The sequence below is a fragment of the Microtus oregoni genome, unplaced genomic scaffold, assembly GCF_018167655.1.
Source record: "Microtus oregoni isolate MIOR12 unplaced genomic scaffold, Mior012 000008F_ref0000371, whole genome shotgun sequence".
Lineage (NCBI taxonomy): Eukaryota > Metazoa > Chordata > Mammalia > Rodentia > Cricetidae > Microtus > Microtus oregoni.
In genome coordinates this window covers 31938992-31962657 of record NW_024543067.1, presented here as the reverse complement: position 1 = coordinate 31962657, position 23666 = coordinate 31938992, and the positions used below count along the sequence as shown (strand labels likewise).

Sequence of the window (23666 nt, the reverse complement as noted above, 5' to 3'; positions counted from 1 at the left end):
TAGTAGGATCAAAACACAGTGTCATTGTTCTTGAGTTCTCAGCAGTCCTCATTGTCTGCTATGTTCAGCGAGTCCAGTTTTATCCCATGCTTTTTCAGACCCAGTCCAGTGACTTTAATCAAGAGATTATCTTAATTTTTATGTTCTCTAACTTAATGTTTTCTTTTGATTTATGCCTTTTATTGCTTACATAGGAAATTGTTCCCAACACCCAGGTTGTGACCATGTTCAATGGATACCACCTAGAAGCCTTGGCCTTCCCTTTATGACTACGACCATCTAATCTGCTGCCTGTGTTTACTATACGCCAGAAGTCAAGGTTCAGGGTTTTCTTCCAGATGCACATCCAATTTATATAATACCCGTGCCCAGAAGGTTCTTCTCTCTCAGTAGCACCCCACACCCACACCCACTTTTGTTTATATCTGGTGCTAGTACATGATTAAGTCAGTTTCGAGACTATTCTAAATCCCACCAATGTGGTTTAATGGTTACAAACACGAAATTAACAACCAAGAATAAAAGCGGGGGCTGGGCGTTGGTGGTGCACAAACTCGGGAGGCAGAGGCAAGTGAATGTCTGGGCGCAAGAAATGGCAGGTATGGGGGGCTGGAGAAATGGCTCATCGGTTAAGAGCATTGCCTGCTCTTCCAGAGGTCCTGAGTTCAATTCCCAGCGACCACATGGTGGCTCACAACCATCTGTAATGAGGTCTGGTGCCCTCTTCTGGCCTTCAGGCATACACACAGACAGAACATTGTATACATAATAAATAAATATTTTTTTAAAAAAAGGAAATGGCAGGTGTGCAGGGCACTCGTGTGCAAAGGTTTGTTCTGGAATTTAAAGATCGAAGACGGCGGGCGTGGTGGCACACGTCCTTAACCCGAGCGCTTGGGAGGTAGGTGGACCTCTTGTGAGTTCAAGGTCAACCTAGTCTACAAAGAGAGTTCCAAGACGGCTAGGGCTACACAGGGAATCCCTGTCTCAAACAAACAGACAAACAAAGAAGAAAACAACAACAAAAACCGGAAGAATAAAAGTGGTTGCAACTGAGATTCAGTGAAGACAGACATATTGGGGTGGGGAGTGGAGGCGGAGCAGGGGGCGGGTGGAGTGTATCCTGAATTTGTTAAAAGCCTTATCGAATTGTTTAACTTTCTAAAAAAGTAATGCAACTTTTTAATGACTTCAAAAAAACAAAAACAAAAAGCGGAGATAACCGCTGCTTCAAACAAACTCGATTTTCTGACTCATTTTCCCAATTCTGTAGGTTCGTCACCTGTAAAATCGGTGACTTTGTGCGCTGACATAGACAGTGGGTATCGAAGTCGTAAACTACAGTCAGTTGTTTGGTAACTTACAGCTCCTAAATTGTGAATTTATAGCAGGGAATCACCGGTCCCGGGCCTGTGGTCCATCCCAGCACTCAGACCTTCCCTGTCCCAGCTGGTGACCAATTCTTGGGGCTTTGGAGCAGACTTTGCTGAGTCATACCCCAGTTTTGTGGCCTTGGACACTTTCCCAAAACTTTGTGACTCTCGGTTTCCCAGTCACACAACGGAAGCACCTCTCTTGAGAAGCTGGGTCCTTTGAGTGGGTCTGTATCTAAGGAGTCGCAGCGCCTGACTGCACGCGGTGTGTCACCGTCACTCGGGTCCTAGGAGAAGTTAGCAGAGCCCTGGAGGCCCGGAGCATCCGCGGTCACTATGGCAACCTCAGACGCCTCGCGTTCCAGAGCAGCCGGTGGCGGAGTTGAGAGGCCTGGTGGGCCTGGGCCAGAGAGACCCCAGTGGCATGAGGAGGCAGGAGGCGCTGGTGGGGACGGCAGGGACCGCAGCGGAGGCGGGCCGCGAAGGGGAGCAGCCTAGGCCCCCAGGGCTGGGTCGTACTGGCGGCCCCCAAGAGCCCCGCCAACCATGTAAGTTCAGCTCCAGTTTCAGGCTGTGGCCGTGGGGCCCTGGGGCTGTGGGGCTGTGGGGATCAGTGACAAGGCTGAGGACCCCAGGGAGGAACTGGATGGAGACCTGAAGATTTCTAGGGAAGGGGTGGAGAGCCGCTGTTTGGCAAAGACAGAGATAAAGGCACTGGCAGAAAGCACCCCTGATCTCTTCAGGCCAAGGGTGTAGAAGGAAGTCTTTTCCCCTTCATCACGGACTCCTGAACCCAAGCACTGGATATCACCTTCACCTGAAGATGGTTCATGAAGGCATTGATTTTTAAAGGGACCGTGAGCGCCCTAACACAGCTGTCAGGAATGATGGGTGAAAACAGGGCCAAGGAGGAATGCGAGCAGTTTCCCAGGTTATGCTCAGAGCCTCTTTGATTGCCTCTCTGGTGAGGGAGCCTCCACCAGATGCTCTATCTAATCCCTAGAGGCAACCAAGGAGGGGGGTGTCATTCCCCAGGTTCCATCCAAGTTTTATTGCTGATCTGAAAGTTTTTCTGCAGGACAGGCTAGACTGGCTGAACGACAGGCTGACTGGCTGGCCAGTGAGCTCCAGGGATCAATATGCATGCCGCCACACCAGGCTTTTCTTAACATAAAACATAAACAGTTATTCTCACCCGCAGGTGACTGTGAGAAAAAGAAACACAAGTAAAATGCTTAGGTTAAAAAAAAAAATCAGTATCAACTGTTGTTAGAGGTCAACAAGCCTGCCAAACCTTACTCCAAAACAAAGCCCAGAGCTACAGAGGTCTCTGCAGCCCTTCCCCCCTGCCCCGCTGTCCTGCACATGACAGCTTGGTAACCAAATCAGTGGAGCAGCTCAGGCAGTGTGTGGACTTCTCTGCCTTTTTCTTCTTTTCTCTGTCTCCTGTCCCTCTCCCTCCCACCTGCCCTTTCTCCTTCCACAGTTTGCTCTGTGGATTCCCTGACTGCCACACTGCAGTCTGCCAAGGGGCAGGCAGTTCTCTCTGTGCCACGGTATCGACTTAGCCTCCTTCCCTGTCAAGCCATTTCCTGTGAAGGTCATGATTATTCAGAGAAAGTCTAAAACAGGATAAAGTAAGGCTGCTTTCTACTCCCATGAACCCCAACCTTTAGGAAACAAGAATAAGAACCCAGACGTGTCTGGTTGTGCCTTTTCTGAGTCTTCACCATCAGAAATGGGGCAGGGTTACTACCCAAAGAGCTTGTCACCTTTGGGCCAGTCTGCACTCAGGACAAGTACACTTCTGCTCTCTGTTGGTAAACTGGGAACAAGAGGAGATGCCTGCCATATCTTTGTGAGATTAACATCAAATCTTAAATATCTAAAGACTTGGCTTGAGTTCTCCATGGCTCCTTGAGTTGTGACAGGAAGCCCTTGTTCTCTGGTGGTTGAAAGGCTGTGTGGACAGACAGGTATGCAGCAGCTGTTCTACCTCAGCACACCTCTGCTGCCCATCCCTTACGCCAAACTCGGCTCTAATATTCCAACGGGTATAAGAGAAGGACTTCTGCCTTTATGTATTGATGGCTGGCTTTAAGAGACAGATGTTAAGCCACCATTAAACAGTAATTGTATGCAAATATGCAAATGAAACATTAAATGAAACAAATGAGGAGAGAAAGGCTACTAGGCAAAAAAGAAAGAAAAAAAAAGAAAGAAAGAAAGAAAGAAAGAAAGAAAGAGACAGTCCTAGGCTGCAGAGCAGGGACTGCTTCTCCAGGAACTGAATGCAGTAAAGCAAGAGGGGCAGTTACTTCAGCAAAAACTCAGGAGAGAGACTGGTCAGGGAGAGGGGACATGCAAAGGTGGGGTCAGGTGGCAATGGGCGCTGAGCACAGAGAAGCCAACAGTGAAGTCAGTCTGAAGACACATCCCAGGTGCTTTTAGGGTTCTGTTCTCTGGAGAGCGCAGAAAGAATGCCGCAAGGCACCGGGGGAAAAAGGCCAGTCCCGGGCTAGGGCAGCAGTGAGAGATGGTGCTAGCTTTAGAGGCCACAGAAAATCCTGGACCTTAATCTGTGGTTAATGTCTATGGATCTAATCTCTTGTTTATTTTCAGATTAATTTTATTATTTGTTAGTGTGTGTGTGTGTGTGTGTGTGTGTGTGTGTGTGTGTGAGAGAGAGAGAGAGAGAGAGAGACCACAGTGTCCAGAAAAGGGTATTGGGTCCTCAGGAGCTGGAGTTCCAGGCTGCTGTAAGCCTCCCTGTTGGTGTCAGAAACAGAATTCCAGTTCTCTGCAGGAGCAGCAAGCACTTGGTTGATGAGTCATCAGTTGTAATCTTAGAGAAGGAAAGCTAGGGATGCCACGGAGGTGAGACTGGGGAGGGTGGCCTAAACACTTGCTGTGCAAGCGTGGGAAGACTGAAATCTGAGTGTGCTCTCACCTCCACATACATGCTGGAGCATATTGATGTTATACACACACGCACGCATGCACGCATGCACACACACACACATATGCACGTGCATGCGCATGCACACAAACACACACGCACACACACATCTGTACTGTACTTGTTTTTTGGGTTTTTATTTTTTATTTTTTTTTTGGTTTTTCGAGACAGGGTTTCTCTGTGGTTTTGGTTCCTGTCTAGGAACTAGCTCTTGTAGACCAGGCTGGTCTCGAACTCACAGAGATCCGCCTGCCTCTGCCTCCCAAGTGCTGGGATTAAAGGCGTGTGCCACCACCGCCCGGCTCACACATCTGTACTGTAAGATCCAGACACAGATCTGTCTTACCCTTTGCTCTTTCCTCATCTGATGGAGGAGGGTCATCTGTCTATGTGTTACTTTCATTGGTTAATAAAGAAACTGCCTTGGCTTTTTGATAGGGCAGGATTTAGATAGGTGGAGTAGACAGAATAGAATGCTGGGAGGAAGAAGGCAATGAGGTAGTCGCCACGATTCTCCAACCTGAGATGGACGTAGGCTAGAATCTTTCCCCGGTAAGCCATCACCTCATGGTGCTATGCTACACAGATTATTAGAAATGGGTTAAGCAAGATATGAGAATTAGCCATTAAGAGGCTGGAACTAATGTGCCAGGCAGTGTTTAAATGAATACAATTTGTGTGTTGTTATTTCGGGTGTAAAGCTAGCTGTGTGAGAGCCAGGACGAAAAGCAGGCCTGCTCGCCTCATCACTACACTCATCCCCAAAGGAAATGTCAGGAACAGAGTAGTCTTTAACCAACAGTCACATGGTGGTGCATGCCTGTAATTGCAACACCAGGAGGCTGAGGCAAGATGGTCTCAGGTTCTACAGCAGGCTGGGAAACACAGGAGGACTTTGTCCCAAAACAAAGCCAACATCCAGCCCCAGACCCTTTCCTTATTGACAATTGAAAGTTCATGGAGGTCATGAGGATGTTTCATATATTTCCTCATCATACCTAAGAGACAGCCCTGAAGCTTACTCTACACCCTCAGGAATTACATGGAAGTATGAAGTCCTCCAAAGCAGAAGTTGTGACAAAAGAGATCATCTCAAGAAAGAGTCTGCAGGGCAAGCTGTCTGCTGTCTTTAAGGGATGACAGGCCAGTTTTCAGAAAGTTATTCATATAGGAATAAGTGCTGGAAGGCTGGGCAGGGTTGGTGATAAGTCAATTGTGAATACCTTTCCAGGGAAGACATTTTTATACTGCGAGCCCCATAAGAGAATCAAGGAGGTTTTGGAAGAAGAACTTTCCATCAAGAGGGATGAGTGCCACGTGAAAAGCCCACCTGCAGGTAATCTTAGCCACAAGGAAGTACATTTGATAAATGACTATGAGTTTGTTTATTTGACGGCAGGATGGTTAATTTATTTGTGATGAAATGATAACTTACATCAAGAGAAGAATGTTCTTGGGAAATCATAAAACTTTTTTTTGCCTTTGTCTGATGGCAGGGTGGTTAATTTATTTGTGATGAAATGATAACTTACATCAAGAGAAGAATGTTCTTGGGAAATCATAAAACTTTTTTTTGCCTTTGTCCAAATATAGCACTATGTAGTGGAAAGTGAATTAGATCTTCAATACATGTTTTGCTGTCCATACTTGTGAAGGGCGTTCTTTCTAATTAATAGTAAGTAAGTAGAACGTTTGCACAAGCCTGAGACACACAGTAACACTTCAGATCATCAACACTGATCTGCAGGGGGAAACAGGGGTTCCCAAATGTTACATTGTTTCGCTTACCCAGGAGCGTGTTAAAGCAGCTTCCTGGCGGGGGAAGCCTTGAGTTCCCAGGTGATTGGCATTACTCCTCAGAGACCCTCCCTGCCAACACTGTTCGGGCAGTGTGAGCCACTGAACTAGGTCAGATCTCTCAGGGATCTCATTTTAGAAAAACACAGTTCATGAGTGACGCAACTGGTCACTGATAGCTCTCGGGATAGTTCATGTGACGCCCACACTTCCTCACAGACATCATTCTCAGATGACTGGCACCTCGTGTCTATGATTCCTTTTCAGCCAGGATCACTGAGAGACTGTTTCCAGTCTTTCAAATAATCAGGCTTTCATTACAATGTTAATGGGGCCCTGAATTTGCTAGAGAAGATACCTAGATCAGCAAGGTGGGGTCAAGCACCTGCTGTGAAAGAAAGCCTATTGTCCTTGGAAGTTCAGTCCCTGGAACCCACAATCCCTAAAGTTCCTGCATGGTCCTGGTATACAAAACCCTGGCAAAAGTGACGTCAGCGGAGGAGGCTTACATAACTCTCAGTTCTGAGTCAGTTCACAGTGAGGACATCAAGGCAGGAACTTGAAGCAGCTAGACACATCCACAGTCAAGAGCAGAGAGAGAAAGAGCATGCATGCATGCCCACTGCTCAGCTTGCCCTCTGTGGTTTAGTCTAGGACCCTAAGCCCAGGGGATGATGTTTTCCAGCGTGTGGCTGGGTCTTAGCATAATCAAGACTATCTTCCACCAACATAAAATCAGGTTAACCTGATTTTAACAGTCCCTCATTGAGACTCTTCTAGGCGATTCTAGGTTTTGTAGAGTTGACAATTAGAGCTAATCATTACACCATATAAAGGTGGAGAGAGAACCAACTCCTCAAAGCTGTCCTGTGCTCCTCATGCTGCAGACATACACCCACCATACACACATACCATACCAATAAAAAGTAAAATAAATGAAAGAATCATGAACCTCGGACTCTAGGGTTCGGAGACCTGCTTGTCTTCTGAGTGGACTGTTCTGGGAGGTGGGGCCCAGTCCCTTTAGGAGTTTCTAAGAAGAGATGCTGGCAACCTCAAGGCATATCATCCAGACTCCAGCCCATTTACGTTTCTAAGTAGCCGTAGTGTTTACTTTGGGACTGACTGTATCACCAATGACACAGTGCATCTTCAAGAAAAGCTTGGCGTCTACTCTCCACGCTGTGAATAGATGTAGAACGACCTGCCCAGCCTATGTGCACTATGTTCTTGGTGATTAAGCAACTTTTTCCCGAGTTATTATAATAGTTTGGAATCAGCTTCATTGTTTTTAAGGACCACATAGAAGCTAAATAACGTATTTGCCATTCTCTGATGAGGAACAAGTGTTGTATCTTTCTTACTGAGTGCATTTGACTGTGAGACAGCCTAAGAGAAAAGGAAATAAATATTCATTTTTCTCAGTATTTTCAAATATTCACTTAGCATTCTGCTGTCTGGGTTGCATTTTTTTTTTTTTTTTTTTTTTTTTGGTTTTTCGAGACAGGGTTTCTCTATGGTTTTGGAGCCTGTCCTGGAACTAGCTCTTGTAGACCAGGCTGGCCTCGAACTCACAGAGATCCGCCTGCCTCTGCCTCCCAAGTGCTGGGATTAAAGGCCTGCGCCACCACTGCCCGGCTGTCTGGGTTGCATTTTTATAGCACCCAACAGAGGGCACCCAAAGGGATTATTTTACCTAGAAAACTTTCTGAATGTTTTAAAGGGTGCCTCCAGGATAGGGAACTAGCACCCAGAGAGGGTGACAAACTCTTCCTGCCTGGCAGCAGTGTGGGCAGCCCCTAACTAGCCACTGGGCCTTCTAGCAGGGAGTGCAGGGTCACTGGTCTTTAAATTTCCGACAACAGCTGTAGCTACTGCTTCCCAAAGACACACATCGTCACAGCAACCCAGATTCTGCATCCAGCTTCCAAGTATGCAGTAGGAGCTCTCTGTGGATGCTAGGAGTGAGTGCACGGGGCAGGTTGCCTCGAGCTGGTACTCATCCTTTGGTCCTCCTCCTCCCTGTTGTCAGTACACTGTGGTCCCCGAGAGTTTGGAAACATTTCCAGATAGCAGATAACTTCTAACGGCCAAGGCCTGTGGCTCCTCACGATGTAGCTGCTTAGTGGTGTGTGGCACATGCGTCTCCTTTTTTCCCCTGAAAGCTTCAAGATGGCCTCAAGGACAACAAGCCCCACTCCCCTGGCTCTGCTTCTTTCTCTTTGGCCACCTTTTCTCCCTAACTTCCTGCCTCCACTTGTCCTCCATAATATTAATAACTCACCCACCCACCCCACTTTTTTCAAGGCAGGCTCTCTATATATAATTCCGGCTGTCCTGGAACTCTCTGTGTAGCCCAGGCCTGGCCTCAAGCTCACTGAGATCCTCCTGCCGCTGCCTCTTGTGTGAGCCACTTCTCTCATCATTCCGGTCTTTTTCTCCGTCTATTACATATGACCCTACAATGATAACCACCCCAAAATGTACCATTTCTAGCTTTTCTCTTGCCCTTCTCATACCTTGGAGCCTCTGTGGCTTTGCAAATGGATGTCTGGTTGCGCTGGTGGGATAGTGGTGAGTGTGACTGCCTTCCAGGTCTGATTGACCTCCCTGAGTTAACACACCCCAAAGAGAGCTCTCATTTTGTACGCAGACATCTTTTTAACCCACTCTTCAGGGGCTTCCCACATCAAGAAATATCTCACAGTCCACCTACCTGATTAGGGCAGCATTTAGAAGCCAGGTCCTCAAGCTCCATTCCAGACAACTGGCTGAGTCTGCTCACTCTGGTGTGAAAGAACCCCAAGTTTCCCCATCTGTGCCCTTCACGCCTCCATCTTCCTCCTCCCCATCTCAAGCTCAGCAACAGCATTTGTAGCTACTTCCACTGTGGTCTCCTCAGTCTGTTTTCCAAGATGAAGCATGTCACGTACACACTCAAACCTCTACAGTGTCTTTTTACTGTTTAAAATTAAATTCTATCAATTGGAAGGTAGAGGCAGGATGATCAGCAGGTGAAGGGCGTCTTTGGCTAAATCACAAGTTCAAGGCCAACCTGGACTACAGAATACCCATCTCAAAAAGCTGAAACAAGCAAACACTGGAGTAAATCACATTCTCCTGCTCACTGGGTCCTGAGAGATTTTTAGAAGGTCTAGATTTATGCAGTGAGTGGCAGACTCAGACTCCAAATTCAAGTCTGACTCCAAACCCCTTGTCTTTCTACTCAGGATGGTGTCTCTGGTGACACACAGTCAAGCCCAGCAGGGATTGGGCCATTCTCACTGACTGAGAGTTCCATGTTTAATGTGCCTGACAGTTCTTCTCCAGACTCCATGATACTAAGCTATTCTGGCTTTCTCCCTGGAACACCTTGTTGTTGTTGTTGTTCCTTAAGAACTCTTGCTCCCCGCTTTGCCCAGCCTTTGAGTTATCCACGATGATGCCCACCATCTTTGAATCTTGTCCCATTAGCATTAGCTCTCTCTGAGTTCCTCCACCGCGATCTTACTAGAACACACCTGACCTTTGTGTCTCTAGGACACACCTGACCTTCATGTCTCTAGGCTCACTGTATCCTGAGTGTCTCTTAAACACTCAGGATCAACCAAGTCTAGAACAAAACTCTTCCCCTTAACCCCACCCCACCTGACCATTTTACTCCTCCCCCTGCATCAGTATTCACCAAATGACAGGGCCGCTCCAAAATCCCCTCTCTCTGCAGGCAGCCATAACTTATATCTAACAAGGCTTAGTTTGGATTAAGATCTCAAATCATTGAACATATGCCAAGTTTACCCTTCAAATATTCTATTTTTCTCTGTAGCATATACTTTATCAGTACCAGTTGTCAACATTAAAAAAAGTCAGGCCCATGCCTGTAATCCAAATACTTTATTTTATTGATATTTATTGAGCTCTACATTTTTTTCTCTGCTCCCCTCCCTGCCTCTCCGCTCCCCCCTTCAATCCTTCCCCAAGGTCCCCATGCTCCCAATTTACTCAGGAGATCTTGTCTTTTCTACTTTCTATTTCCTATGTAGATTAGATCTATATAAGTCTCTCTCAGTGTCCGCATTGTTGTCTAAGTTCTCCGGGATTGTGGTTTGTAGGCTGGCTTTTTTTTTTTTTTGCTTCATGTTTAAAAACCACCTATGAGTGAGTACATGTGGTAATAATTGTTTTTCTGTGTCTGGGTTACCTAACTCAAAATAATGTTTTCTAGCTCCACCATTTTCCTGCAAAATTCAAGCTGTCATTATTTTTTTCTGCTGTGTAGTACTCCATTGTGTAAATGTACCACTTTTTTCTTATCCATACTTCGATCGAGGGGCATTTAGGTTGTTTCCAGATTCTGGCTATGACAAACAAAGCTGCTAAGAACATAGTTAAGCACATGTTCTTGTGGCACTATTGAGCATCCTTTGGATATATACCCAAAAGTGGTATTACTGGGTCATGAGGAAGGTTGTTTACTAATTTTCTGAGAAATCGCCACACTGACATCCAAAGGGGTTGTATCAGCTTGCATTCCCACCAGCAATGCAGAAGTGTTCCCTTTTCCCCACAACCTCTCCAGCATAAGTTGTCATCAGTGTTTTTGATCTTGGCCATTCTTACAGGTGTAAGATGGAATCTCAGAGTTGTTTTGATTTGCATTTCTCTGATGACTAAGGATGTTGAACATTTCCTTAAGTGTCTTTCAGCCATTTTAGATTCCTCTGTTGAGAGTTCTCTGTTTAGGTCTGTACTCCATTTTTTTTTAATTGGATTATGTGATCTTTTGGTGTCCAATTTCTTGAGTTCTTTGTATATTTTGGAGATCAGACCTCTGTCTGATGTGGGGTTAGTAAAGATCTTTTCCCATTCTGTGGCTGTTGTTTTGTTTTGTTGACCGTGTCCTTTGCTTTACAGAAGCTTTTCAGTTTCAGGAGGTCCCATTTATTAATTGTTTCTCTCAGTGTCTGTGTTACTGGGGTTATATTTAGGAAGTGGTTCCCTGTGCCAATGTGTTCAAGTGTACTTCCCACTTTCTCTTCTATGAGGTTCAGTATGGCTGGCTTTATGTTGAGGTCTTTGATCCATTTGGACTTGAGTTTTGTGCATGGTGATAGATATGGGTCTATTTTCATTTTTCTACATGTTGATATGCAGTTATGCCAGCACCACTTGTTAAATATGCTTTCTTTTTTCCATTTGATTTTTTTTTTGCTTCTTTATCAAAGGTAAGGTGTTTGAAGATGTATGGATTGTTATCCGGGTCTTCTATTCAGTTCCATTGGAACCTGTTCATGTTTGAGATGCATTTCTTGTATGCAGAAGAGTGATGGATTCTGTTTTTGTATCCAATCTGTTAGCCTGTGCTTTTTTATAGGTGAGTTGAGTCCATTTACATTAAGGGATATTAATGACCATTGGTTGCTATGTCCTGCTAATTTAGTTTTCATCATTGGTGATGTTAATTTGTGCATTTTTTCTTCTTCAGGATTTGCTGTAATGAGATCATCAATTGTGTGTGTTTTTGTTGGTGTAGCCATCTTCCTTGGGTTGGAGTTTTCCTTCTAGTATTTTGTGTAGGGCTGGGTTTGTGACTAGGTATTGGTGAAATCTAGATTTGTCATGGAATATCTTTTTTGTCCTTCTATGGTGATCGACAGTTTTGCTGGGTATAGTAGTCTGGGCTGGCATCTGTGGTCTTTTAATATCTGCATAATGCTTGACCATGACCCTCTGGCTTTTATTGTCTCCAATGAGAAGTAAGGGGATTTCTGATAGCTCTACTTTTATATGTTACTTGGCCTTTTTCCTTTGCAGTTCTTAATATTCTTCCTTTACTCTATATGTTTAGTGTTTTGATTATTATGTGGCTAAAGGACTTTTTTTTTTTTGGATCCAGTCTCTTTGGTGTTCTGTAAGCTTCTTGCATCTTCATAGGCATATCTTTCTTTAGGTAGGGAAAGTTTTCTTCTATGATTTTGTTTAATTTTCTGTGCCTTTGAGTTGAACTTATCCTTCTTTTATACCTATTATTCTAAGATTTGGCCTTTTTATGGTGTCCCATATTTTATGAACATTTTGGATTAAGCTTTTATTAGATTTGTTTTCTTTAACTGATGAATCCATTTCCTCTATTGTATCTTCAGTGCTTGAGATTCTCTCTTCTATTTCTTGTATTCTGTTGTTCATGCTTGCATTTGTGGTTCCTGATCTTTTTCTCATGATTTCTGTTTCTATAATTCCTTCAGCTTGTGTTTTCTTTATTTTTTCCTATCTCAGTTTTCAAGTCCTGAATAGTTTCTTTTATATGTTTGAGTTCTTTTTCTTGGCTTTCTTTAAGTGATTTGCTGATATCTTCCAATTTTTTGTTTGTTTTTCCCTCCATTTCTTTAAGGGAATTTCTCATTTCATCTTTAAGAATTTCAAACATTCTCTTGAGATTATTTTTTAGATCATTTTCTTCTGGTTCATCCATATTTGGTTGTTCAGGTCTTGCTTTTGTGGGGTCTTTAGGTTATACCGATATTGTGTTGCTCTTTGTGATGTAGCATGTGATCTTACCTTTACTACTCATCTTTTCCTCTAATAGGTGTGGTTGGGGCTGTCTGAGATTCTGTGGAATAATCTTCTAGGTGTCAGTGAATCCAAAGCTCAGATGGGTGTTCCTCATGGAACAGTTCTAGTTACCCCGTTGATGATTCCTGTTCCTGGAGTAGCTCAGTGCTCCTGTGCTTTGGTCTGCTCCCTTGGAGTTTGCTGTCTCAGGCCTACTTTGGCCTAGGCTGCTTGCTTTGATCTGTTTCTGTAAATCTTGGTCTGGATCTCCTCCTGCAGAAGTCCTGGCTTGGAGTTGGACCTGTTGTGGTGGAGATCACTGACTCTGGATCTGGTCGCTGGCTCAGTCCTGATCTGTCCATGTCCTGGGACTGGGTTTGCTCCTGGTGGAGCTTGTTCTAATCCAAGTACTTGAGTGAAAGCCATGCTAATCAAGGAGTTCAAAGTCATTCTTGGCTACACAGAGGGTTTGAGGCAAGCTTGTATTATATTAAACACAATATATATTTTATTGTCTTAAGCAACCAGAAAAGGTGGGCTGGAGAGATGGCTCAGCTGATAAGAGCATTGACTTCTCTTCCTGAAGACCAGGATTCAATTCTCGATACCCACATGGCAGCTCACAGCTGTCTGTCACTCCTGTTCCAGGTAATCTGGACCCAGTAGGCAAAATACCAATACATATGAAGTAAAAATAAATAGTTTTTAAAAAAACAGAAGAAAAAGAACTAAAAAGGGGGCTGGGGATACAACTCAGTCATAGAGAACGTGCCTAAAATACACAAGGTCCTGCCTGGGTTTGATCCTCTGCCTGCCCCCCAAAGTCCTGTCAGATCTGTGTATCTACAATGTATACAATGTAACCCCTTGGGTTATTACATACCAACTGGCAGGCCAAGGGCCTCGAAGTCACTGAGCAGAAATTACAGTCACTTGAAGTTTTGCTTTCCCTGGTCAAAGCTCTGAACATGTTTACACAGGGAAGTATGGCTCCACCGCCTTCCAGGCCCTCCCACTCATCACTCAGTCCACACAGCCAAGAGGATCAAAAACATACTTTTAAAGATAAGTTTAACTTCCCCGTAAAATCAACCTGGAGACTGGCTAGATTCTCTAGGGGTTATGGAAAGCATGTGTGGTCTTATAATGTTTAAATTTAGAATAAAAATGCACAGAAAAAGGTCTCTGAATTGGAATGATCAAGGACCCAAGGAAAGAAAAGATCTCTAGGAGGTTCTAGGACAGGATTTGGGTCTCTAGTGCCTGCTGCTCTTTTCCCTTCCTATCTGGTATGCCAACTCTGAGGCCTTCCTGGCTCTGCCCCTGCCTTGTCATCCTGCTACCTTCTTAAAGGTGCCTGCATGCCGGGAACACAGAGAGGTCACTTCCCCCAAGAGGGGAGCTGCCTCTCAGGCCTTTAGTGCCTTGTTCTTCTCGAGTATTTCAGCTCTGGTAACCTCTTCACTCAAGTGTCTCATCAAATAGACAACAGTGTTGTCAATAGCTTCTCTCTCAGCCCTCATCATTGAAAGCAGTGAGCATTTATGCACAACTGTATTTCACTTTGAGGTTTTAACTACTTCTTAGCATCTGTGTGTATATTCTGAGTGTTTTCTGTTCAGCTGTAACCTTCAGTGCTCCTCTAGGTGGATCAAGAAGACCAGAGCCAAAGCTGGCAGGTGAACACTTTGACATCCAGTTCGCTGTGGCTGTCTGCAGAAGCCTGGCTCTAGAGCCTACACTGCTTTCTACCTGCTAGGGCTTTGCCGTTGCATAGGGCAAATCTCCAGCTGCTTTATTGACCTCTCTACAGGCTGTCTTCACCTGCATTTGGGAGCAGCAGCTGGAAGGAGCAGCTCTCTCTAGACAGGACAGAAGAGGAAACTGACTTGAGAGGGAGGAGAGATTTAGGTTAGATGCGAAGAACCGTTTTAGTTTCGTAAGATCTCAACAGGAGGCGATTGTGAAGTCTTCCTTTAAGGACCTAGAGAAAGGATGACACACTCATCTTGATTGGCGGCTTCAGCTACACACACACACACACACACACACACACACACCCTGCTAACTGATGTAGCACTCAGCTTGGCAAGCTGTCCCGCTGCAGCCCTGGAGTCTGAGGTCTGAGTTCACCCTCAGACAGCAAAGTCACTGTCCTTGTGAAGACGATAGCAACTGTTAATTGAACACAAAGCACTTTGTCCATTTCATCCACATCTGAGAGGAGCCTTCCAAGGTGGGATTATTAGGCCCACTTCAGATCTAAGGAACTAGACACAGTGGGTTAAAACAATTTGCCCAGGGTTTACGGCTGGTGATGGGCGAGCTTGGCCTGAAGCCCCACTCTGTTCTGAGCCCAGAGATTGCACTCCTTCCTAGGCATTACTTAGAGCAGAATCTTTTATGGAGGGACCAAGTGTCATGAGAGTGTCAGTGAGACTGCTCTGGGTGGGAAGCCCTGGGTCTATGAAGAGTATTCAGCAATACAATTCACATGCTCAAAATCAGACCAAGAAGCCATAGCAGCTCACCTGAGCTTACTAACTCAGTCAGCGTGGGTTGCGCCTTCCTCTGTAGTTAAATTGTCTTGCTCAGGGTTGCTGTCACTGTGATAAATTCCATGACCAAAGTAACCTGAGGAGGAAAGGGATATCTATATAACTCTCAGGTCACACTTCATCAGCAGGGGACGTCAGGGCTGGGGTGGGGGGGGGATGGGCTTGCTGGCTTATTCAGTGTGCTTTCCCATAACCCCCAGCCCCACCTGCTCAAGTTTGGCACCACCCACAGTGAGCTGGGCCCTCCCTCACCTATCACCAATCAAGAAAATTCCCCCACAGGCCAACCTAGTGGTGGCACCTTCTCTGCTGAGGTTCCACTTCCCAGATGACAGGCTGTGTCACACTGACATAGAAGCAGCCAGCACAGAGGTTAAGGAAATCCCTAAACAGACAATTTAGTATGGATTCAAGCACAAAAACACTGATAACGCTTCAGCACGTGCTGACGCGCAGACATCCTCCTGCCACCTGCCAGGTGACAGTGCAGACCCCATTTCCCAGGGGCTCAACACTCAAACAGCAGGAGCCAGTGAACGGCCATGGAATTTTAAGACACACCTAGAACTTTAAGACACACCTGGCTCATGGCTTTTAAGAGATTCTTCAGTCTTGTAAATAATTTCTTTCTTTTTTTGGTTTCTCAAGTGGGTTTCTCTGTGTAGCCCTGGCTGTTCCTAGAATTTGCTCTGTAGATCAACCTGGCCTCAAACTCACAGAGATCTGCCTGCCTCTACCTCCCCAGTGCTGGGATTAAAGGTGTGCGCCACTGCCTGGTTGTGAATGGTTTCCTCATCTGTGGAAATATTTCTTCTTATTGAAGGAATTAAATTAGAATCAGATGTGGAAAACCGAATAATATGCAGAATTTGTTTTATTTATTTTTGATTCTTTTCTTTTGCCATATGTATTGTATATGTATTGTATATGTATATGTATTTTTGATTCTTTCTTTTGCCATATGTATTGTATATGTATTGACTTTTTATGTCTTTGTGGAGACTCGAGCTTAACAGTATATTGTGGTTTAATTCCACGCAGTAATAGATGAATGCATGAACTGTATTAAAGATTAAAAAGATGAGAAAGTCCTAGGGTGGCTTGATTAAGTCAAATATACCTTTACCAGATGAATTTGGAAGCATAATCATCAAGGAAAAGACTTTTGAAACGCTTCGTGCTGGGAAGGGAATGCCCCGCTCACTCTCACTGCCTTGTTGTTTTTTTTTTTCAAGTTTTCAAATAGAGATTAATACATTTTAATTTTCCTTCAAACCATTATAGAAGTCACTCTTAACAAAACCCAGATTGAAGGAAATTGGTTGCTGTAACTGTAATGCGTATACATGTAATGTATACATGTAATGTTAAGACAGTTAGGAAACCTCAGACACATTTAAAAGACATAGCTTAAAAGTGCTTTTAACACAAAATAAGTAAAATGCAAATAAAAGGGAATTAGTTGACGAAGCTGCAGTGACAGGCAGGAACATGTACACAGAGGGTGCTTTTAGTGACTTAGAGGCCCACATGTCTTTTTCAGACACCCACAGTTCTGAACCGATCAGACTTACACCTGACTTTTCTATGGAAACCATTATGATTACTGCCTTGTTTTTAACATGTTCACAGTGGCCCTGGATGGAATTTGGAGCATCAAGAGGAACCTGCCTGTGGGAGGCATGATGCCAGGACAGCAGAGCAGAAACAGTTCACTCCCCCAAGCCAAGTACTACTCGAGGCACGGAGGGCTGAGAAGTAAGACCCTGTACCCTGGACTCCCACGGGCACCCCAACAAGTGGCCGAGGGCTAAGAACCTCAGCTGAGTCGGCCTCCCCAGCTTGCTTCTGTCAGGTCACACTTTGTCATCCTGGGACTCAAGCAGTCCGGCTAAGCAGCACACCTCTACAGACACCAGAGAGTTCACACCTAGGCTTATACGTCTATTTTCTTTACTTCTTATGCACAAGAGATTCTTGTACACAGCCAGGCCCTCAGGGAGGAATCATGCGCTTTCCTTTCTTCTAAATGTGATGAAGGGAAGGTGAGGGCAAGTCTCCTGTTTGCATCCCTTAGTGTCTCCTTATTCTTGGCACATGTCGACTGTGGTGTGCTCTTCAGAAGACAAGCCGTGCTCGTCCTCACTTTCCTAGTGTCCATGTGTCACGTATCTGCAGCAGAGTATGGAAGAGACAGGGCTCTTGACACGGGGGCAATGCACAGCTACTGTGGGGACCACGGAGCTGGCATGAGTTCTGAACATCTACACTTGGGAGGGGACCCCGGGTGAAATAGCAGCACATAGAAGCCAAGCATGGTGTCCTTTTCTCCCTTTCTTTTCCTTCTTTTCTTTTCTTTCTTTTAAAAGATATTTTAGAGGTGTGTGTGTGTGTGTTTGCTAAATGCCCACAGAGGTCAGAGGTCAAAACACAATTAGTTGTTTTGGAGCTTGAGTTAAAGGCATTTTATGATGTAGCTATTGGGATCCAGACTTTGGTCCTAGATTAGACTAGTGCACACTCTCTGAGTTGGCCCCAGTGTCTGTGCTCTTAACTAGGATAGGAATTGTCCCAGAAAATGCTCTAAACACCATTGTTTCAGATTCCTAGCATTTTATTTAAGCATTACACCAACCGTAAGGAATAGACACAATCTACCTTTCAGATGAGGACACTGAGGCACAGAAAGGCTGAAGAATTTACCCGGTCTACTTAGCTATTAAGTGGAAGTGCTTGCTTTGAATCCAGGAAGCTCATCTCCAGAACCTGTGCTCTCCACCATAAAGTGCTTCTGTGCCCAGAGCCCAGACACTGGGATATCTACTGATCCTAAGTGAGGTGTGGGCACAGCACAAGCGTCACAAAAGCGGAGGCTGGGGAAGGACTTGTGGGACATGAACGATGCAGGTGCTGAGAACTGAGACATAAGATTAAAGGACGGAAATCAAAGGAGAGAGCCATGGAACATGGAGTGGCAATAATAAAGCAGGTGCCATTGCTTACCACACACGGGGCAGGACAACAGGCAGTTCCCATGGCTGTGGCTGTGCAGCTCACATGTGGAGCAGGACAGCAGGCACGCATAGCTGTACAGTCCACGTGATCAAAAGTTGAGGATAATAAGCTCCACCTCCCTGGTAAAAAAGTTGGTGATAGAAAGGACATGGTGATTCCTGCTCTGAGATCTAGTGGAGTGGAAATCACCAGCCTATGCCCCTCTGACTTCCAAGACTGTGCTGTAACCATTGGCCATCCTTACAGAGATTCTGGTCACTGAACGGCAGGGTGAAACCATCAAATCACACAGTTGTGGTTAGCCTGGCTCAAATGCCAGGGCTGTGGCAAGGCAGTATTAGATTCTGAGAGGTGAGTCCATTTACAACCTGCAGAAAAATCAATGCCTTTAAGCAACCTGATTTAACCTGTAATCCCCGGAGCTCCCTGGCCAGCCAGCCCAGCAAAATCAATGGGCTCTAGGTTCAGGGAGAGACCCTGTCTCAAAGAATAAGGTGGGGTGATATGGGATTCCCCTCTGTATACTATGAATATGTTCTATTACCACTGGTTATTAAAGAAGCTGTTTTGGCCAATGGCTTAGTAGAGTAAAGCTAAGCAGGAAATCTGAACAGAGGTATAGAGAGAAAGTAGGAGGAGTCAGGGAGATGCCAGGTAGCTGGTGAGTGGGCCTCAGGAGCTGTACCATGGTTTCCTGGTTATAAGGACGCATGTGGCTTTCCCATTCTGCTCTGCATGTGAACCACTATGAGAATTCAGTCTACCCAAACTTAGATTAGATGGGGTTGGAATTGAAGATCATCTCCCCAAGTAAACCCATTTGCTCACATGTTCTTTTCCTCACTCTAGGATAAGATGGACACATCCCTCCACGGAGATGGACCTGGCATTCTCCTAATATCCAAAGACAGAAGAATCTCGAGCTTGTTTATCAATTTAAGATGTATGGAAAAAAGTTTCTTACTCTGTAATACCAATATATAAATCAGTCCAAAGCCATAAAATACTATTGGGAAAATGTGCTAAGAAAAATATACTCGTTTTTAGATTTCACAGTTGCGATGTATTAGGCATCTGTTCAGTGTATTCTATTAAATGAATCAAACAAAGGCACAGCTCTTCTTCATTTCAAATTAAACTTTATAAAACTGAAACTTTACCTACAGTGTAATGGTTAACCCGGTTCCTGTTTGGTATAGAAGTGATCCGGACATGGGCGACACGGAGCAGAACACACAGTACCTCCTGAGTAGTTAATGAATGACCAATCAAAGAGCTTAGGCCAAAGACAGTTATTTCTTACAGTTCAGTAGAGGGTATTGTTTCTTTAGAATCTGCTTACTAAATGGTAAGGAGCCAGGCTACCTATCTATTACAGATACATGAATAAGTTATATATATATATATATATATATATATATATATATATATATATATATATTCTTATGAGTTTAAAAAGAGAAAAGAAGAAAACCCTTCCACTCATTTCATAGAGGCACACACAAAGCATGGAGAATTGGAAGATAAATGTGAAGCGGGGCAGGAGAGATGGCTCAGCCGTCGAGAGCACTTGCTGCTCTTACAGACAACCCAGCACTCCCACAGTGGCTCATAACTGAATTCCAGTTCCAGAGAATCTGACACCCTCTTCTGGCCTCTGAGGCTACTACAAGCATGCGATACACAAACATACATGCAGGCATAACATCTACACACATAAAGTAAAAATAAATCTAAAAAACTAAAATAAATGTAAGCTGGGTGGTGATGACACGTGCCTTTAATCCCATAAAGAACTGCAAAGGAGGCCTGGGCTGTAGCTCGGGAGGTAGAGTCCTTGTCTTGCATGTCTGAGGCCCTGGTTTTGTGGAACAGTCCTTGAGAGCTGGAGGCAGGAGAGCCAGAAGCTAAAGGTCACCCTTGCCTACATAGTGGGTTTGAGGACAGCATGAGCTACATGAGATTAACCCAAACCACAACAGCACAAACACAAAGGAAAATGTAATTGAGCTGTCAGGTTATGAGCAGCACGCTGATATATCTTATTCCTTTTCTTCTATGCTTATTTCCTTACTTGTCTGACGTCATTCTGTGCAGCAGTGATTCTCAGCCTGTGGGTCATGACTCCTATGGGGATCGAATGACCCTTCCCCAGGGGTCACACATCAGGTAGCCTGCATGCCAGATACCTACATTATGATTCATTACAGTAGCAAATTTACAGTTATGAAGTAGCAACAAAGATAATTTTATGGTTGGAAGTCATCACAACAGGAGGAACTGTACCAAAGGGCTGCAGTGTTCGGAAGGTTGAGAGTCACGGCACTAGAGCATGATGTTGATTATCCTTAACAATGCAGCCATGCTCAACTTCCAACTCGTTTATGCATCGTGAATAACTGCACAAGAATGCGTATAAGGCTGGATGTGGTTATTTCAGCCTGTAATCTTAGGACTTGGGGGCTAAGGCAGGAGGGCTGCCAAGAACTGGAGGCTTGCTTAGGTTCTGTGGTGAGCTCTAGCCCAGTGCAGCTACTGAGGGAGACCTCTCAAAACAACAGCACATTGTACTTAATTTATTCATGTGTTAGACTGTTTGCTAGGTATTTGGACTTTCCCAGTTTTTAAATCAGGTATCATTGTACTTTGTCTGACAGTAAAGATTCTGTCTCTCTGTTTTCCAGGATTAGCTGTTGTGGTATCTCCCGCCCCTTCCCACCCAAACATAAACTAACTTAAGCCCGCTCGGTTCCAGTTCTCCAGTTCAGCTCTGTTTCTGGTGGAATGAAGTGAACTCACTGGTGTGCCCTGCCCCTGCTGAAAAATCCACACTGTGAAACAGTGTCTCGAGTCAAGAACCAACCTTTCCCAGACTTAATACAAAATTTTCCATTTAGTTAAAACATCCTGAATGAGGTATGTGTGTGAGAGAGACAGGGGGGTGGGTGTGGGTGTGTTTGCAGTCACCACCATGTTCCGGAACTCTCCATCACTCATTACTTCAAAAACAGCACCGTGAGCCAGAAGCTGAAACCCAGAGACTGCACCTTACAGTCAAGAAACCCCAGAAACTGCTTAGACTTAGGGTAAAGCACTGACTAACCCTACAGGTATAAAATCTCCAGCTGCCAACTTTCTTCCCATCCATCTCCCTCTCTGTGAGCGTGTGCACGTAGAGAGAAGACATGCCGACTCAGTCACCCAGTAGGATTGGCACCCTGCTTCTGCTTAGGTTCCCAAAGTGACCTATAAACACCCTCAGAGATTTCCGTTCTCACCGCACACTTACTAATAAACAAGCCACCCCACCTAACCCCACACCATGAGTTTCCAGGTTTGTTGCCTGCCCTGATCTGCCTCTAAAGCTGGCAACCCAGAGCTCCAGGCATTGCCCTCTGTCTTCTGTCCTTATGACTCCAGGACCAGACTGATTTTGCAACCAAATACTGGACTTATGCTACTGTCTCATTTCTCAGGCAGACACACAAGCTTTCCATGTCACCATCATTTCTAATATCAAGTTACAAAGCCACCTCCATACCCAGCACTTGGGTGAGTTTAAGAATTATGATTTGAGCTGGGTGGTGGTGACACACGCATTTAATTCTAGTACTCGGAAGGCAGAGATAGGCGAATCTCTGAGTTTGAGGCCAGAGCAAGTTCCGGGACAGGCTCCAAAGCTACAGAGAGAAACACTGTCTCAAAAAACCAAAAAGAAAAAAAAAAATGATTTGATGCAGGCTGGTTTCTAACACACACACACACCACACAGGGAAGTAGAGGTCAAACAAATGCTTAGTGGACATAATGGTACACGAAACAAGCCCACTCCTGGAGTGACCAGTTTGTCAGGATTCTAGTTCTATTAAGAATTTAAATGGCCAAACACGGAAAAAGAGAATGACATTTGGCTATACCAGGTGCTAGAGGTGGGGGTGGGAGGAGCCTAGCTAATCAACAGGAACTAGGGATATGACTCAGGCAATAAACTGTTTGCTTTGTAAGCACAGGAATCTGACTGAGTTCAGATTCTAGGTACCTACATAAGAACTGGTCGCTGAAGTATGTGTCTGTAACACTAGTGGAGACAGGAGGATTCCGGGGACTCACTGGCTAGTCAGTCTAGTTAATCAATGAGTTCTAGGTCCAGTGGAGAGAGACCCGGGAAGACACTTGTTATGCCCTTTTGTCTCTGCACACTCACACATGTGCACCTGCACACACATGCACAGACCACAGACATACACTGTCACCACCACCAAAGTTAAAACTTTGCGCGTGCAGGGAGAGTTAGCTTTGTAGAGCCATTGAACACAGGTAGCTCCAGACAGCACTATTGTCTCATATGCTTAAAAGCCTGCACAAGTGAAAACTTCTTGTTAAGTGTTCTTACCACAATAAGAATAAACCTGGAAAAAATCACAAGGGACTAAAATCCTGATTCAGCCTCATTGTGTGAGGACAGGGTTCACTGGCTGGTGGACTTGCCTGTGTTTTGAAACTGAAGGACTTCTCAGCTGCCTTTAGCTTTGCCTATTTTAATTACGGTTCTTGCCTACAGCCTGTGCGTAGCCAAAGAGCTTCCTTTTAATTTACAGTTCCTCATTTCGTCTCTGTAACTAAGCAGAGAAAAGGTGGCTCTGGCCTACTGCCTCCTGCATATGGAATTTGCTTTCTTTTATCCCGGAAGTATTGTTTGACCATCTGACAACCCTTGCTGAGACGGTTGGAAAGGAAGATGAGCACACATTGAGACAGGTGCCTAATAAATATCTAGCCAGGCAAAATGGCATGCCGGTACCCCCGCTACATGGGAGGGTGGGGTGAGAGGGTGACTTGGGCAGCAATAGAAAGACACCCCATTTCAAATCAAAACAATATTGATCAGCGTGGAAGTAATGCAAGAGTCAGGGTAACCAAGGAAATTCCCAGGGTGGCAGAGTTACTGAGGAGTAAGCCACGCATGGCTTCTGAGGTCAATCCTTCAGACTCCTACATGGAATTTTCTCTATGAATGAGGCGACACCGTGTGCTGGGAGGGCAGAGATTTCTGTGTTTAGTTACACCCATGTGCTTGGCACCTAGCTGGCTTATGCAAGTTTGCAAGCTGAATGTTCAGAAAACGTTTTTCACCCTTGCCAAGGAGCTGTCTGCACTTATTCTGCCATTTTCTGTATCATACAATACAATTTATAGGTCTGTCATCTTGTTCGCTTTAATCCAACAGGGACTTGTTGATATCTAAGTGACCCGGGCCCCTTTCAGAGGAAGGACCACAGGAGTAGGTGTGATGGAGCCTGAGAGGGATACATTCATCAAAGAGAATTATCTGATTTAGTGGAGGGCATATTGTCCCATTCTCTTCCCTGATGTATGCTCTGGGTCTGTGGGGAGCTGGAGGTCTGATGACAA

The 23666-nt window shown here is 45.0% G+C and overlaps 1 protein-coding gene across 1 annotated transcript; it reads left to right on the top strand.

Annotated features, from left to right (window-relative positions):
• The first annotated feature begins 1737 nt into the window (after positions 1-1737).
• On the top strand, positions 1738-19288 carry CUNH11orf97 (chromosome unknown C11orf97 homolog). Its single transcript, XM_041657864.1, has 4 exons — positions 1738-1921; positions 5564-5668; positions 16872-16997; positions 19104-19288. Exons 1-4 carry the CDS (start codon positions 1798-1800, stop codon positions 19106-19108), a joined length of 360 nt encoding a protein of 119 aa, XP_041513798.1. The 5' UTR covers positions 1738-1797; the 3' UTR covers positions 19109-19288.
• The last annotated feature ends 4378 nt before the right edge of the window (positions 19289-23666 follow it).